The sequence below is a fragment of the Mustela erminea genome, chromosome 13, assembly GCF_009829155.1.
Source record: "Mustela erminea isolate mMusErm1 chromosome 13, mMusErm1.Pri, whole genome shotgun sequence".
Classification (NCBI taxonomy): Eukaryota; Metazoa; Chordata; class Mammalia; order Carnivora; family Mustelidae; genus Mustela; species Mustela erminea.
Window position 1 is genome coordinate 60451064 of NC_045626.1, and position 14004 is coordinate 60465067.

At 38.0% G+C, this 14004-nt stretch overlaps 1 protein-coding gene across 4 annotated transcripts in view; it reads right to left on the reverse strand.

Moving 5' to 3' along the window:
• Nucleotides 1-14004, reverse strand: part of SPIRE1 (spire type actin nucleation factor 1) — a 190041-nt gene that overhangs the window by 14740 nt on the left and 161297 nt on the right. For all 4 annotated transcript variants that reach the window (XM_032309249.1, XM_032309250.1, XM_032309252.1 and 1 more), the window contains 3 exons: nt 13677-13849; nt 10608-10698; nt 773-915 (listed from right to left, as the gene is read on the reverse strand). In XM_032309249.1, the coding sequence (XP_032165140.1) occupies nt 773-915; nt 10608-10698; nt 13677-13849 (407 nt within the window). The remainder of the gene's footprint in view (nt 1-772; nt 916-10607; nt 10699-13676; nt 13850-14004) is intronic.

Sequence of the window (14004 nt, forward strand, 5' to 3'; positions counted from 1 at the left end):
CCTCTACTTTGAGGGAGGGACATCTGTTATTGCTTTATTTGAACCCTTGATAATTCAAGATAGCTTAAAAATATGGCTGAAAAAAATGGAGTAAGCATATTCCAGTGCTTTTTATTCATGAATGCCTGAGAAAACATTAATACTAGGTTGCTGGCAAAATGAGTGACTGAAGTCTTCATCTCCCCTGCAAATATTTGTGAAGTCAAGTGGGACTACAAGAGAATCTTTGCAGACCGCCTTTGGTTAGAGGGTCTGTTACTCCTTCTTGGCAGGGGCCTACTGTCCTCGGAATCAAAGCCACTAGATGAACCTCAAGTCTTGGGAAAACAGCCAAACTGTCATCCAGGGCAAACAGCAGCTTTGGCTCCAAGATCATAAAACATACTTGAAAACAATGTACAATGGTTTCTAATGGATCAAAATTCTCCCCTCATATTGCTGCCTCCATAAAACAACCTTTTGATGAGTTTTAACAATTTTTAAGCATACTAATTCCCTTAAAAAGAAGAAAGCATTTCTTTAATAATAATACATATTTTCAACCACTGGTAAGTATTCTGGAAAAAACAAGTACTTTAAAATGAATAAGGAATGGTCAAATTTCATTTAGGTGATGTTAGAGTTGGTTTTCTTTAGATATTAAAAACAAATAAAGCTGTTTGAAGTTCATTTTAACGTTTGGAAATTTATTTTTCCTCCTAATCATCGAGAGCTAATGGTAAGAGGCCTCTCACTGATCCTTAAGTCACTATGAAGCCTTCCAGTTACTTACAAGAGATCGGGAGCTCTGCTTGGACGGTGGCAGAAACTGTCTTACATTAGTGGGTGTTTCCTTTTCAATAGAATGTCGTCTCTGGGGTGGCTGCCGTCTCTCTGGCTGGGGTGTTGATGATATGGGCAAGAATTTTGGAGGCTCTAAAGAAATGAAATGAAATGAACCAAACTGAAATGAACTTTCCTACAAAATAAAAATCTTAGATTTTGAATTCCTAACAGAAAACCCTTTGTCACTTGTGACAAACACTGCATTCAAAGATGAAATGTTTATTTCATTAGAGGGTTAAGACTGGAGGTCCTTATGGGGATAGTATGAGGAGTGCTATACAAAAATCTCTGCAAGATAAACTTTCCTACAAACGTAGTGAGGAAAAAAGGAAAAATAGTTCATATTTTTAATATTCATCCAAATTCATACATAAAAACACAATTATAGTCTCAGCTTTGTACATGTAAATGCCCTCAAGTTATATACCACAGGATTTTGCAATTATAGAGTTTCAGGCATGTAATAGAAGTAAAAATATGAATTCTGTGTGTCCAAAAAGTCTCCCATGTCATGCCAAAATTTTCAAGTGTAGTCATTTTATATTCTCCTTTTTAAAAGATGAACTATAAAAAATAAAAACTTTTCCTTTTTGATGATTATCAAGACATTTTGTCCTTAGATTTAAATCGATCTCTATTTAAATTTTGAAAAGCAATTCCAGTTTTGGTGTTCATACTCTAACACTGCTCTCTTCTGCCTAGTGATATTTTGGGATAGGGTTTAAAAGCAGAATGTTTTAGTGTTTGAATGGTTCTGGATTCACATTGTGAAAACATAAGGAGAACATTAGAAATAAATTATGTTCTAACCAAGTTTTTTTAGTGCTTCCTCCTACTCTCTTTGCAAAGTAAGCCTGCTGCAGTGTTGTGAGTGAAGAAAGTGAAATCAACACAAAGTTAAAAGTGATCCATCTATTTGGACTGTCCCCCCAAGAGAAATCACTAAATAAAAACAAAACAATTTCCACAATCAAGAAAGATACAAAAATCCATTATGTGATTTAACTGAATCTCTGTAATATTTAATTAGCCTGGCCAAATACCAATTATAGGTGATAACCAAGATCAGCTCTTACTATGTTCTTGATATAATCTTATTAAGTCAATCAAGATAAATTAAAGAATTAAATCACTAAAAACTCCATGGGTATAAGAAATCAAGTCAATGTTCTAAGAATATCTTAATATATAAGGGTTTTCCTCCAGGAAAAGTTTCTTTTTTCCATTGCTGTAAAACATACATAAAATATACTTAGTGTCTTTATATTTTTTAAGATTTTATTTATTTATTTGACAGAGATGGAGAGAGAGAGAACAAGCAAGGGGGAAAGGGAGAAGGAGAAGCTCAGCAGGGAGCCCAGCACGGGGGCTGGATCCCAGAACCCTGGGATCATGACCTGAGCCAAAGGCAGACGCTTAACTGACTGAGCCATCCAGGTGCCCTGTCAAATTTTTTTAAAAAGATAGACTTATTTATTTGAGCAAGCAAGCACATGAGTAGGGGGAGGGGCAGACAGACAGAATCTGCAAGCAGGCTCCCCACTGAGTGTAAGCCCCACACGGGGCTCAACCTCACAACCCTATGATATCCTGACCTGAGCCAAAACCAACAGCCTGACGCTTAACCGACTGAGCCACGCGGGCACCCCTAGTGTCTTAATTTTAACTGTACAGTTCAGTGGTATTAAATATTTCCATCATTGTGCAACCATTACCATCTTCTATCGCCATATCCCTTCATCTTGTAAAATTGAAATTCTGTAACCATTACAATAACTTCCCATTCTCCTCTACCTACAGACCTGGCAACTATCGTTCTATTTTCTTTCTCTCTGATTTTGACTACTCTAAGAATCCCATATAAATGGAATCATACAGTACTTGCCTTTTTTGTAATTGCTTTCTTCCCTTAGCAAAAAATCCTAAAGGTTCGTCGGTGTAGCAACTGCAGGATTTCCCATTTCTAAGGCTGAGTAATATTCCATTGTGTGGCTATTCCACATTTTGCTTAGCCATCCATGCACTGATGGGACACTTGGGTTACTTCCGTGTTTTAGTGATTGTGAATACTGATGCTATGAACATGGATGTCTATCTCTTTGCTTATATAATCAGAAGTAGAATTGCTGGATCATACGTAATTCTATTTTTAAATTTTTGAGGAGTCACCATACTGTTTTCCACAGCACCTGTACCATTTCACATTTCCAACAGTGCACAGGGTTCCAATTTGTCCACATTCTTGTCAACACTTGTTATCTTCTGGTTTTTGTTTATTTTGATGGTAACCACTTTAGTGGATAGGAGGTAGTATCTCACTCGAGTTTTGATTTGCATTTCCCTAATGATCAGTGATGCTGAGAACATTTTCATGTGTTTGTTGATCACTTGTATATCTTCTTTGGAGAAATGACCATCTGAGTCCTTTGCTCATTTTTTAATTAGGTTGTCTTTTCTGTTGTTGGGTTTCAGGACTTTCTCTACATACTCTCTGAAAATTAATCCTTTATTAGATATATGATTTGTAAATATTTTCTCATCTTCTGAGGGTTGCCTTATCATTCTCTTGATGATATCTTTTAGTGTACATAAGTTTTTATTTTCATAAATTCCAACTTGTCCATTTTCAAAAATCTGTGCCATTACTGTCCTATCTAATAAACAATGCCAAATCTAATCTCATGGAGCTTTTGTCCTATTTTTTCTTCTAAGAGTTTTATTATTTTACGTCTTACATTTTGGTCCTTAATCCATTTTGAGTTAATTTTTGTATTTGATGTTAGGGTAAGGGTCCAACTTCATTCTTTTTTTTTTTTTTTTTTTAAGGTTTTATTTATTTATTTGATAGAGAAAGAAAGAGACAGAGAAGCAGGCTTCCCGCTGAGCAGGGAGCCTGATGTGGGACTCGAGTCCAGGACCCTGGGTTCATGACCTGAGCCAAAGGCAGATGGTAAACTGACCGAGCCAACCAGGGGCCCATTCATTTTTTTTTTTTTTTTAAATCTTCAAAGTGTTTAAAAATTTTTTAAGGTTTTTTTTTTTTTTTTTTTTTTTTTTTTAATTTATTTGAGAGAGAGAGCATGAACAGTGGGGAGGGGCATAGGGAGAAGGAGAAGCAGACTCCCCAGTGAGCAGAAAGTTCAAATCGGGGCTCCCTCCTAGGACCCCGAGATCATCACCCAAGCTGAAGGCAGATGCTTAACTGACTGAGCCACCCAGGTGCCCCTAATTTCCTTCTTCTGCATGTGGATACCCTGTTTTCCCAGCACCATTTCTTTAAAGACTACTCATTGAATGGTCTTGGCATACTTGTCAAAAATCTTTTGACCATATAGGTGAGGGTTTATTCTGAGCTCTCTATTCTATTCCATTGATTTATATCTTTGTCATTATGCTAATGCCAGAGTATTTGGATTACTGTAGTTTGTAATAAGTTTTGAAATCAGGAAGCACGAATACTCCAGTTCTTTTTCAAGATTGTTTTGGCTATTTGGGTCCCCTGAGATTCCATGTGAATTTTAGAATGGGTTGTCTTCTGGAGCAGTGGGTGGCTCAGTTGGTTAAGCATCTGCCTTTGGCGCAGGTTGTAATCCTGGAGTCCTGCAATGGAGCCCTCCTATGTCAGGATCCCTGCTCAGCAGGGAGTGTGCTTCTCCCTCTCTCTCTGTCCCTTACCACTGCCGGTGCTCTCTCAAATAAATACATAAAATCTTAAAAAAAAAAAGAAAAGAATGGATTGTCTTCTATTTCTGCACAAATGTCATTGGCATTTTAATAAGGATTGCACTGAATCTGTAGATCATGTTGGGCTGTGTAAACATTTTAATGATATTGTCTTCTAATCTGTGAACACAGGATTTATTTCCCTTTACTTAAGTCTTCTTTAATTTTTTTCAGCAATGTTTTGTAGTTTTTAGTGAACAAGTCTTTCACTTCATTGGTTAATTCCTAACTATTTTATCCTTTTGACATGATTATAAATGGAATTGCTTTTGTAATTTCCTTTTCAGATTATTTATTGTCTGTGTACAAAATACAACTGATTTTTGTGTGATTTTATATTTTGCTACTTTACTGAATTCATTTATTCTAATAGTTTTTTTGGGAATCTTTTAGGGTTTCCTTACACATAAGATCATAACATCTATAAAGAGATAATTTTACTTCTTTTTTTTCCATTCTGGCTGCCCTTTATTTCTTTTTGTTGTCAAATTGCTCTTACTAGTGTTTCCAGTACTATGCTGAACAGAAGTGATAAAAGCAGGGATCCTTGCCTTGTTTCTGTTTCTTAGAGGAAATTCTTTCAGTCTTTCACCACTGGGTATGATGTTTGAGGTGGGCTTTTCATATATGGCTTTTATTATGTTGAGGTAGTTTCCTTCTATTGTGAAGTTCTTCCTAGTTAGTGAAGTTTTTTATTATGAAAGGGTGTTCAATTTTGTCAAATGCTTTTTCAGCATCAATTGAAATAATCTATTGTTGTTTTTCTTCACTCTGCTGATGTGGCATATCACACTAATTAATTTTTATATGTTGGACCATCCTTGTAGTCAGGAATAAATCCTACTTGGTCAGGGTATATAATCCTTTTAATACATTGCTGAATTCTGTTTGCTAGTATTTTGTTAAAGATCTTTTAAAAAAAACAGTATTTGTAAAAAAACCAGTATTGGTTTGCAGTTTTCTGTCCTTGTAGCTTTTGTTTGGCTTTAGCATCAGCGTAATGCTGTTCTCATAAAGTGGGTTAGGAAGTACTCCCTCCTCTTCATTTTCTGGGAAATGTTTGAGAAAGATTGACAGTAATTTTTTTTTTTAAATGTTTGGAAGAATTCACCAGTAAGGCATGAGAAGCCTTTTCTTTGTAGGGAGGGCTTATGCTTACTAATTCAATATCTTACTAGTTATTGGTCTAGTCAGATTTTCTCTTTCTTTCTGATTTAGTCTTGCTAGGCTTGGCATTTCTAGCAATTTGTCCATTTTATCAAGGCTATCCAATTTGATGGTAACCATTCATGATACATTCTCTTTTTATTTCTATAGAATTTGTCCCCCCTTCATTTCTGATTTTAGTAATTTCAGTCTTTTTTTTCTTTAGTCTACGTAGCTAAGGGTTTGTCAATTATGTTGATATTTCTGAAGGACCAATTTTTGGTTTCTTTGATCTTTCTCCACTGTTTCTCTATTCTCTATATTTTATCTCTGCCTTTGTCTTTATTATTTCCTTTCTTCTGCTAGCTTTGTGTTTAGTTTGTTCTTCTTTTTCTAGTTCCTTATGTTGTAAAGTTAGATTGTTGGTTTGTTTGTTCATTCATTCCTTCCCTTCTTCTTAAAACCAGAACATTCACAGTGCAACTAATCATTGAAATTTCTTGTTTTTAATTTAAGTATTTACAGCAGTAAATTTCACCTTGGCACTGTTACCACTGTGCCCCATAGTTTTGGTATGTTGTGTTTTCATTTTCATTCATTTCTAAATACTTTCTAATCTCTCTAGTGATTTCTTCTTTGATCCACTGATTTTTAAAAAGTGTTAATTTCCACAATTCTGTGAATTTTTCAGTTTTCCTTTTGTTACTGATTTCTAACTTTGTCCCACTGTGGCCAGAGAAGATACTTTGTATGATACCTGTTCTTTAAAATCTATTGAGGGGGTGCCTGGGTAACTCAGTCATTAAGCATCTGCCTTCGGCTCAGGTAATGATCCCAGGGTCCTGGGATCGAGCTCTGCATTGGGCTCTCTGCTCAGCAGGAAGCCTGCTTCTCCCTCTCTCTCCCACTGCTTGTGTTTCCTCTCTTGCTATGTCTCTGTCAAATAAATAAATAAAATCTTAAAAAAAACTAATGAGACTGAACTTATAGTTTAACATATGGTCTATCCTTGAATATGTGCCATGTGCCCTGGAGAAGAATGTATATTCTGTTGTTGGGGAATGTGTTCTGTATGTGTCTGTCAGATCTAGTTGGTTTATCATGGTATCCAGGTCCTCGATTTCCTTATCCTCTGCCTGGTTGTTCTCACCATTATTGTGAGAGGGGTTCTGAAGTCTCTGACTATTACTGCAGAACTGTCTATTTCTCCTTCATTTCTGTCAGTTTTGCTTTATATATGTATTTTGACAGTCTGTCAATAGGTGCAAAAATGTTAATAATTGTTCTATCTTCTTACTGTATTGAACCTTTTATTTTTTTTTATTTTTTTTTTAATATTTTACTTATTTATTTGAGAGAGAGACAGTGAGAGAGAGCATATGTGAGGAGAAGGTCAGAGAGAGAAGCAGACTCCCCATGGAGCTGGGAGCCCGATGCGGGACTCGATCTTGGGACTCCGGGATCATGACCTGAGCTGAAGGCAGTCGTCCAACCAACTGAGCCACCCAGGCGTCCCTGTATTGAACCTTTTATTAATACAGTGTCCTTCTCTGTCTGTTTTAACTTTTTTTTTTTTTTAATTTAAAGTCTATTTTGTCTGATGTCAGTATAGTTTCCCCAGCTTTCTTTTGGTTACTATTTGCATGGAATATCTTTCCATTCTTTCACTTTGAATCTCTCTGTTTTTTTGAATCTCAAGGGAGTCTTTTCTAGCCAGCATATAGCTGGAGCATGTGTTTTTATCCATTCTGCCAATCTCCAGCTTTTGATTACAGAGTTCAATTAACTTACATTTACAGTAATTACTGATCAGGAGGGACTTTTGTCACTGTGCTATTTGTTTCCCATACGACTTAGAGCTTTTGTCCCTCTTTTCCTTCATTCTTGTCTTTCATGTTAAATTGATTTTTTTAATAGTGAAATGTTTAAATTGCTTTCCCATTTTCCTTTTGTGTATATTCTGTAACTATTTTCTTGGTGGTTACCATGGAGACTACATTTAACATCCTAAAATTATAACACTCTGATTTGGACTCCTAGCAGCTTAATTTCAATAATACACAAAAACTCTGCTCTTCTAAAGCTCTGTATCCATCCTTTTTGGATATAACAAAATTACATTTTTATGCACCGTCTTCCCCAAAATATAGGCTAATAATTCTTTCAAGTGCCTTAGTCTCTCAAATTATGTAGCAAACAAAAAGTGCAGTTACAAACCATTGTTAAAATACTATTAGCTTTTATAATTGCCCATGTATTTTACTGAGATCTTTTATTTCTCTTATGGCTTTGAATTATTGGCTAGTGTCCTTCCATTTCCCCTGGAGGACTTCTGAGCATTTTCCACTGGGAAGCATCCAGTGGTTATGAACTCCCTCGGCTTTTGTTTATCTGCGAATGTCTTCATTTCTCCCTCACTTCGAACAATGGCTTTGCTGGATATAAGACTGTTGGTTGACTTTTTTTTAAGCACTCTGTATATACAGATCTCCCCCACTCTCTGAAAGTAGAGCATTCCTGTGAAACCTTTTGTAAGCTGAAAGTGTATAAACTAAAAAAACAATTGAAGCATTTTATAAAAGTGAAAAATCTTCTTTGGATTTCTTTCAGTTAGCTAAAACAGGTATTAGTGTTGGTCCTTCATAAAAAGTGAAGTGGTATAAAGGAAACTTTCAGAGAGTGGGGTGGAAAGCTATATTGGCCCACTATCTTCTGGCTACCAAAGTTTCTGATGAGAAATATACTGAAGATCTTAGAGAATCTCTTGTATGTAGTGACTCATTTCTCTCTTGTCTTTCTATCTGTCTTTGGCTTTTGAAAGTTTGATTACAGTATGTCTTGGTGTGGGTCTCTTTTATTTCAGCTGGGCTGCCTGAATGTTTATATTCATGTAATTCCTCAAATTTGGGGAGTCTCTCAGCTTTTATTTCTGCAATTATTCCTTCTGCCCCTTTCTTTCTCTCATCTCGTTTGGGGACTCCTCTAGTGCATATCTTGGTCCACTTGACAGTGTCCCACAAGTCTCTCAGTCTCTGTTTGCTTTTCTTCAGTCTTTTTTCTTTCTGTTCCTCAGACTTGACACCATCCTTTGTCCTATCTCCAAGTTTGCTGATTCTTTCTTCTGCCAGTTCAAATCTGCCATTGAATCTTCTAGTGAATTTTTCATTTAAGTTATTGGCATTTTTGGCTCCAGAATTTTTTGTTTGTTTGTTTCACTTTATGTTTTCCAGCTCTTTATTTATCTTTCCATTTTTGCTCACATATTTTATTCTTGGCCTTCTCCATATCTTCTTTTAGTTTTTTGAGCCACTTTAAAGCAGTTTTTAAAAAGTCTTTGGTATATCCCCTTCTTTTTCTGGGACAGTTTCTGGTGATTTCTTTCTTTACTCTGAATGGGCCATACCTTCCTGTTTCTCTGTATGACTTGTGATTTTTTGTTGTTGTTGTTGAATATTGGACATTTGAATCTAATAATGTGGTAACTCTGGGAATCAGATTCTGTCCCTTTCTTTCCCAGGGTCTGCTTTTTGTTAGGGTTTTTGTTTATTGTTTTCTTGATTGCTATAGGCTGTCTCTGTGCTGACAATCAGCCTGAGATGTAAACTTAAGATCCTGTCAGGTCTTTTATGAGCCATTTCCCGGGCATGCACTGTCACTTTATAATTCTCTGTATATGTAGTTTTGGAATATCTTAGTTTAATGTCTGGCTCCCCAAAGGAAAAAAGCTAAGAATGAAGGAGGTGGGTAAGGAGGCTAGCCCTTTAGGTCCCCTGAAAGTCACTTTAGCATGCAGGGAGCTTGTGACAAAGCAACAATAATCACTGCCTTTTTGTCTACACCTTCGGATTCCGATGTAGCAGAGGACAGATACCCAATATTTGGAGGCCAGGGTCCTTTTTGCCCACCCTAGCTCCTGGAAGCTATGTGCAAGCTGTTTCAGGAACAGTATGCTGCTACCTGCCATATGGCTGGCGTGGGGCATGAGTAGCTCCCATTGTGCTAAGAGCTAAAAGTGATTGAAATTAACCACAATTTTCCACCTAAATCTTCCTCTGGAAGTTGCAAGCCTTCAACAAACTCAGAGTTCCAAAGGACTTACATCAGACAAATTCTGCCAGTACAACTGTTGTCCAGGTGGGAGACAGGTTCCTGGTGCTCCTTATTCCACCGTCTTCCCAGAATCCTCTCACTTAATGTTGTAATTTCTTAAATCTTTTATAATGATTTTATACACAAAAAGATAATTAAAAACATTTAGAAATGTGGTGCCTGGATGGCTCATTTGGTTGGGTATCCAACTCTTGATTTCAGATAGGTTGTGATCTTGGGGTGATGGGATCTAGCCCTGCATCAGGCTCCACACTTGGTGCAGAGTCTGCTTAAGATTCCTTCCCTCTGTCCCTTCTCCCACTCACGCTCTCTCTTCTCTCTCTCAATCTAATAAATAAATAAATAAATGTTTTAAAAAAAGCATCTAGAAATCACTTAACTTTAGATTCTGTGTTCAGAACCTACAAAGAGTTATAAAGGCATTTTTACTATCCATACATGTATGTGGGTATGGATATGTGTATATGTGTGTGGGCCTGGGAATGAAAACAAGTGTGATTATTTAGGGCTCCCAGCTTAAATTCAGACAAGGAGGTAAATTAATCTAAAAAACACAGATAGTTGACTTATTCCCTACAACTATTATCTGTAAACCTGAAGGTGAAAGATCTGTTATAAGAACCTAAGGCCCAGTTATCAATGTCACTTTAGGAATATAGCAATATTTCTGCTCCTGATTAGGGAAAATTCCAGGGTTAGTTTTCTACGCTAAATGATCACAAAGCACTTTGGGACTCCCTATACTCGGTCCAGTGTGTTTTTGAAGGAATCTGATGCTAGCTCTTCGTACCACAAATACTCACTCTTCCTCGTGGACACAGCCTCTACTAAGGGATCTTCAAGGAAGGAGGGAGACACACTGCTGCTGCTGGTTGACTTGTGTAGAGTTTCCTCCTGAGAAAGGTGGGGACAGAGAAATAAGACTCCTAAGACATTAGTGCTTTCATGCTAATAAATTTTACTACTACAGATTTGTTTCAGTGTGAGGCACCAAATTATGTCAAAGGTTCAAGGCAACTAGAAGACCTAGAAGGTATCTTAAATTAGACAAGCCTGGGTTTGTGTTCTGGATTTGTCCCTCATTAGAGTGATGTGACACAACAAGTTTCTCATCTTTCATCATTTGGTGTTTAATACCATCTTTACACTGTATTATTGGATCAGATGAGAAAATATGCTCAAAAATGCTTAACACATTACCAGGCACATAGTAAATGGTGGCTAATATCATTATTAGAGAAATATTTAACACATTTATAAAAGTAATAGATTAGTAAACTGCATGAAGGTAGATGCTATGGGCCTCATTCATTGTTGTCAGCAACAAACCTACTGTTAGTAAGTGGTGAATAAATATTAATATTTGTTGAACAGATGAAAATAAACATTTCATAAAATATTGTATGAGTCTAGAAAAATGTCTACATTATGCAAAAGAAATTTTAAATTTCTATTACCAATCAGATGAGACCGTAATTTGTTTCAGATTATACCAAGATGAAGTACAATATTTACTCAAGAAAAAATTATTATCTACCATGTGAATGAGGATATACATGAACCACATAAAAACGTATGTCTATAATATCTACAGAAAACTGCTAAATATTTTTAAAAGTGGAAGAAAGAAAATTATTTTAAGATATTCACCTATGACTATGTGAGAGAAATCATGAAAATTCTCTCCGACCTACTTATTTAAGGTGACTTTGAGAACTCACTTAGCCATTCACAAAAAATGGCTTTACCTAAAACCTACTGCTAAAAGCACTGGTTTCACGCAAGCTACCATACAAAGGATCTGGTCAAAGGACAGGAGATGAAAAAAGGCTGTAAACCACACAGTTCCAACAAAGAAGGTCTGAACAGTGACCTCCCCATTCCTGGTACATACCATGAAGAATAAATCAAGCAATGTAACCAAAGCCCCAACCCTGAACATGGTGTAGAGGTCACACAAATCTCCAGAAGAGCTAGTGCGCAACTAGAATGCCCTCCTTCTGCCTATGGAAGGCCAAAAGGAAATAAAAGCCAAGAGTATCTCTTAGGAAAAGAAAAAGGAGCCATACACAGTAGTCCCAAAAAATTATGAGGGGAGTGCCACCTTGATTTTAACAGCAGAAACCACCACACACCACCTCACATACCTTAGCCCACCTTCCCCAGAAACATTTTTTTTTTAAATTTAAAAGATTTTATTTATTTATTGAACAGAGAGAGAGAGATCACAAGTAGGCAGAGAGGCAGGCAGAGAGAGAGGGGGAAGCAGGCTCCCTGCTGAGCAGAGAGCCCGATGCAGGGCTCAATCCCAGGACCCTGGGATCATGACCCGAGCCGAAGACAGAGGCCTAACCTCACTCTTCCTCGTGGACACAGCCTCTAAGGGGTCCCCCCCAGAAACATTTTTAAAGCCCAATTTTACAGAATTCTGAGCATGTACATGTTCCACACCATTCCTCTTTACTGTTCTGACTTGCTTCCATTGTGAACAACGAAGAGCCCATCCTGGGGCAGCCAGGTGAGTGCAAGTTAGTTAGTAAGAAACAGATAAGTGGTGAGGACACTGGCATGGTGCAAGGCCTTTGGGATATGCTCCCAGAAGCAGTTGGGGGGTCCTCTGCCCCTGCATGCCCACCATGGGCAGCTGCACCCAACTTCTCACTACTTGAAAACTAGTCTTCGTTAGGCTCAGTTCCTGGCCCAGGGGAATCACAAAGACACTCAGAAGGTACCAGGGGACTTGGGAGATCAGATCTCCTCAGAGAGAAGTCAGTGGGTGTGGACTCCTACTCTGCTTGCCCCGTCACGTCCATTCCCTCAACTAAACACTTTCGGCCTGGCTGGAGGATCCTGATGGTCTCTGATCTCTCAAACGACTGCCAGGCCTGCTCTCTGAAACTTGCTTGTTTGTATTGTCTGATCCAGTTACTAGTCTCTGACACTCACTAAACTAGGTCCTTTCTAGTTCTACATCCTGACCAGTGACTCTTAACCAGGTCCTTGTTGGAACAAGGTCACTTCTGGAACTCCTACTGCTCCTTCACTGCTGCTTTGCTCCAAGGTGGTACTGAAGGCTGCCAGACCAGAATTGTCTCAGAAACCAGTCTGGGTGATTAAAGAATAATTCCTTAATTCTAACTTGGATGAACATGGAGTGGTTGGAGCCAGCAACCACGACAACAAACAGAAGCCGGGAGGCTGGCTGTGTGTGTTTATTGTGTCTGGCAGGCCCTGAGGGAAGAGGGAGGCAAGGATGTAATTTCATTTTACACAGTGGAGATACACAATACTGATGCTGTAGACAAAGGGCTGGAGAGAGAGACTTGGGAAGCACCAGCACCCTGAGAGTTTCTGGAAAACAGACAGGACATGTGAGATCTTCCTTCAAAGGGCAGCAGGGGAAAGATGAAATCTGGAGAAGCCTAGCAGAGTTTTCTTTTGCAGACACGTCCATTGGTATTACTATTACCAAAAGAACAAGCTTCACTATGGGTAGGTGTGTGTGTGAGAGAGAGAAGAATCCAAGGAAAATATTTTTCTTTTTCCTTCCCCAAAACAAAGGGAAATATCCTAAAGATAATACGTTTGCATTTTTTAACTTATTTTTAGTGCCGTAATCTAAGACCATACAAATATTTCTGAACTTATTCTATCAACTATGACCACTGTACTGGTCTTTCCTGAAAAACAGTAAGTAACCCACTGTTTCATTTCCTGCTAAACAAATGAATTTCAATCCCAACTTTATTGACTGAAAGATGGGAAGAGATTAAGCAACAACCAAGGCCACAAGGCTAGTAAAGGAGGTCAGAGAGGGCTTGCACTCTGAACGTGGAGTCAAGAGGTGTGAACCAGGCGGTCATGGGACTCACCTCAGAGTCAGAGCTGTCCAGCTCAGCCAGGGTTGGGGCTTTGAGGAGTTTCTTCCGCTGCAAAGGCACATGCTGTGCCGCACTCAACCCATTTTCTTTCATTTGTGATGTTAAACCTCCATTTACCATCGATGATTCCACAGCAGTCTTTGGAGATTCAGGGGTAGTTACATCTGGTAAAAGAAAGGCAAAAGCTTACCTTTTCTCAAGCTAAGAAAGGTCATCAGTAGACCAAATGCACTTTCCTAAGTACCTGCACTTGGGAGCACAAACCACACAAGCCAGGTGACATGGCATTTCCATGTCACACAAATAGAACACAGAGGCT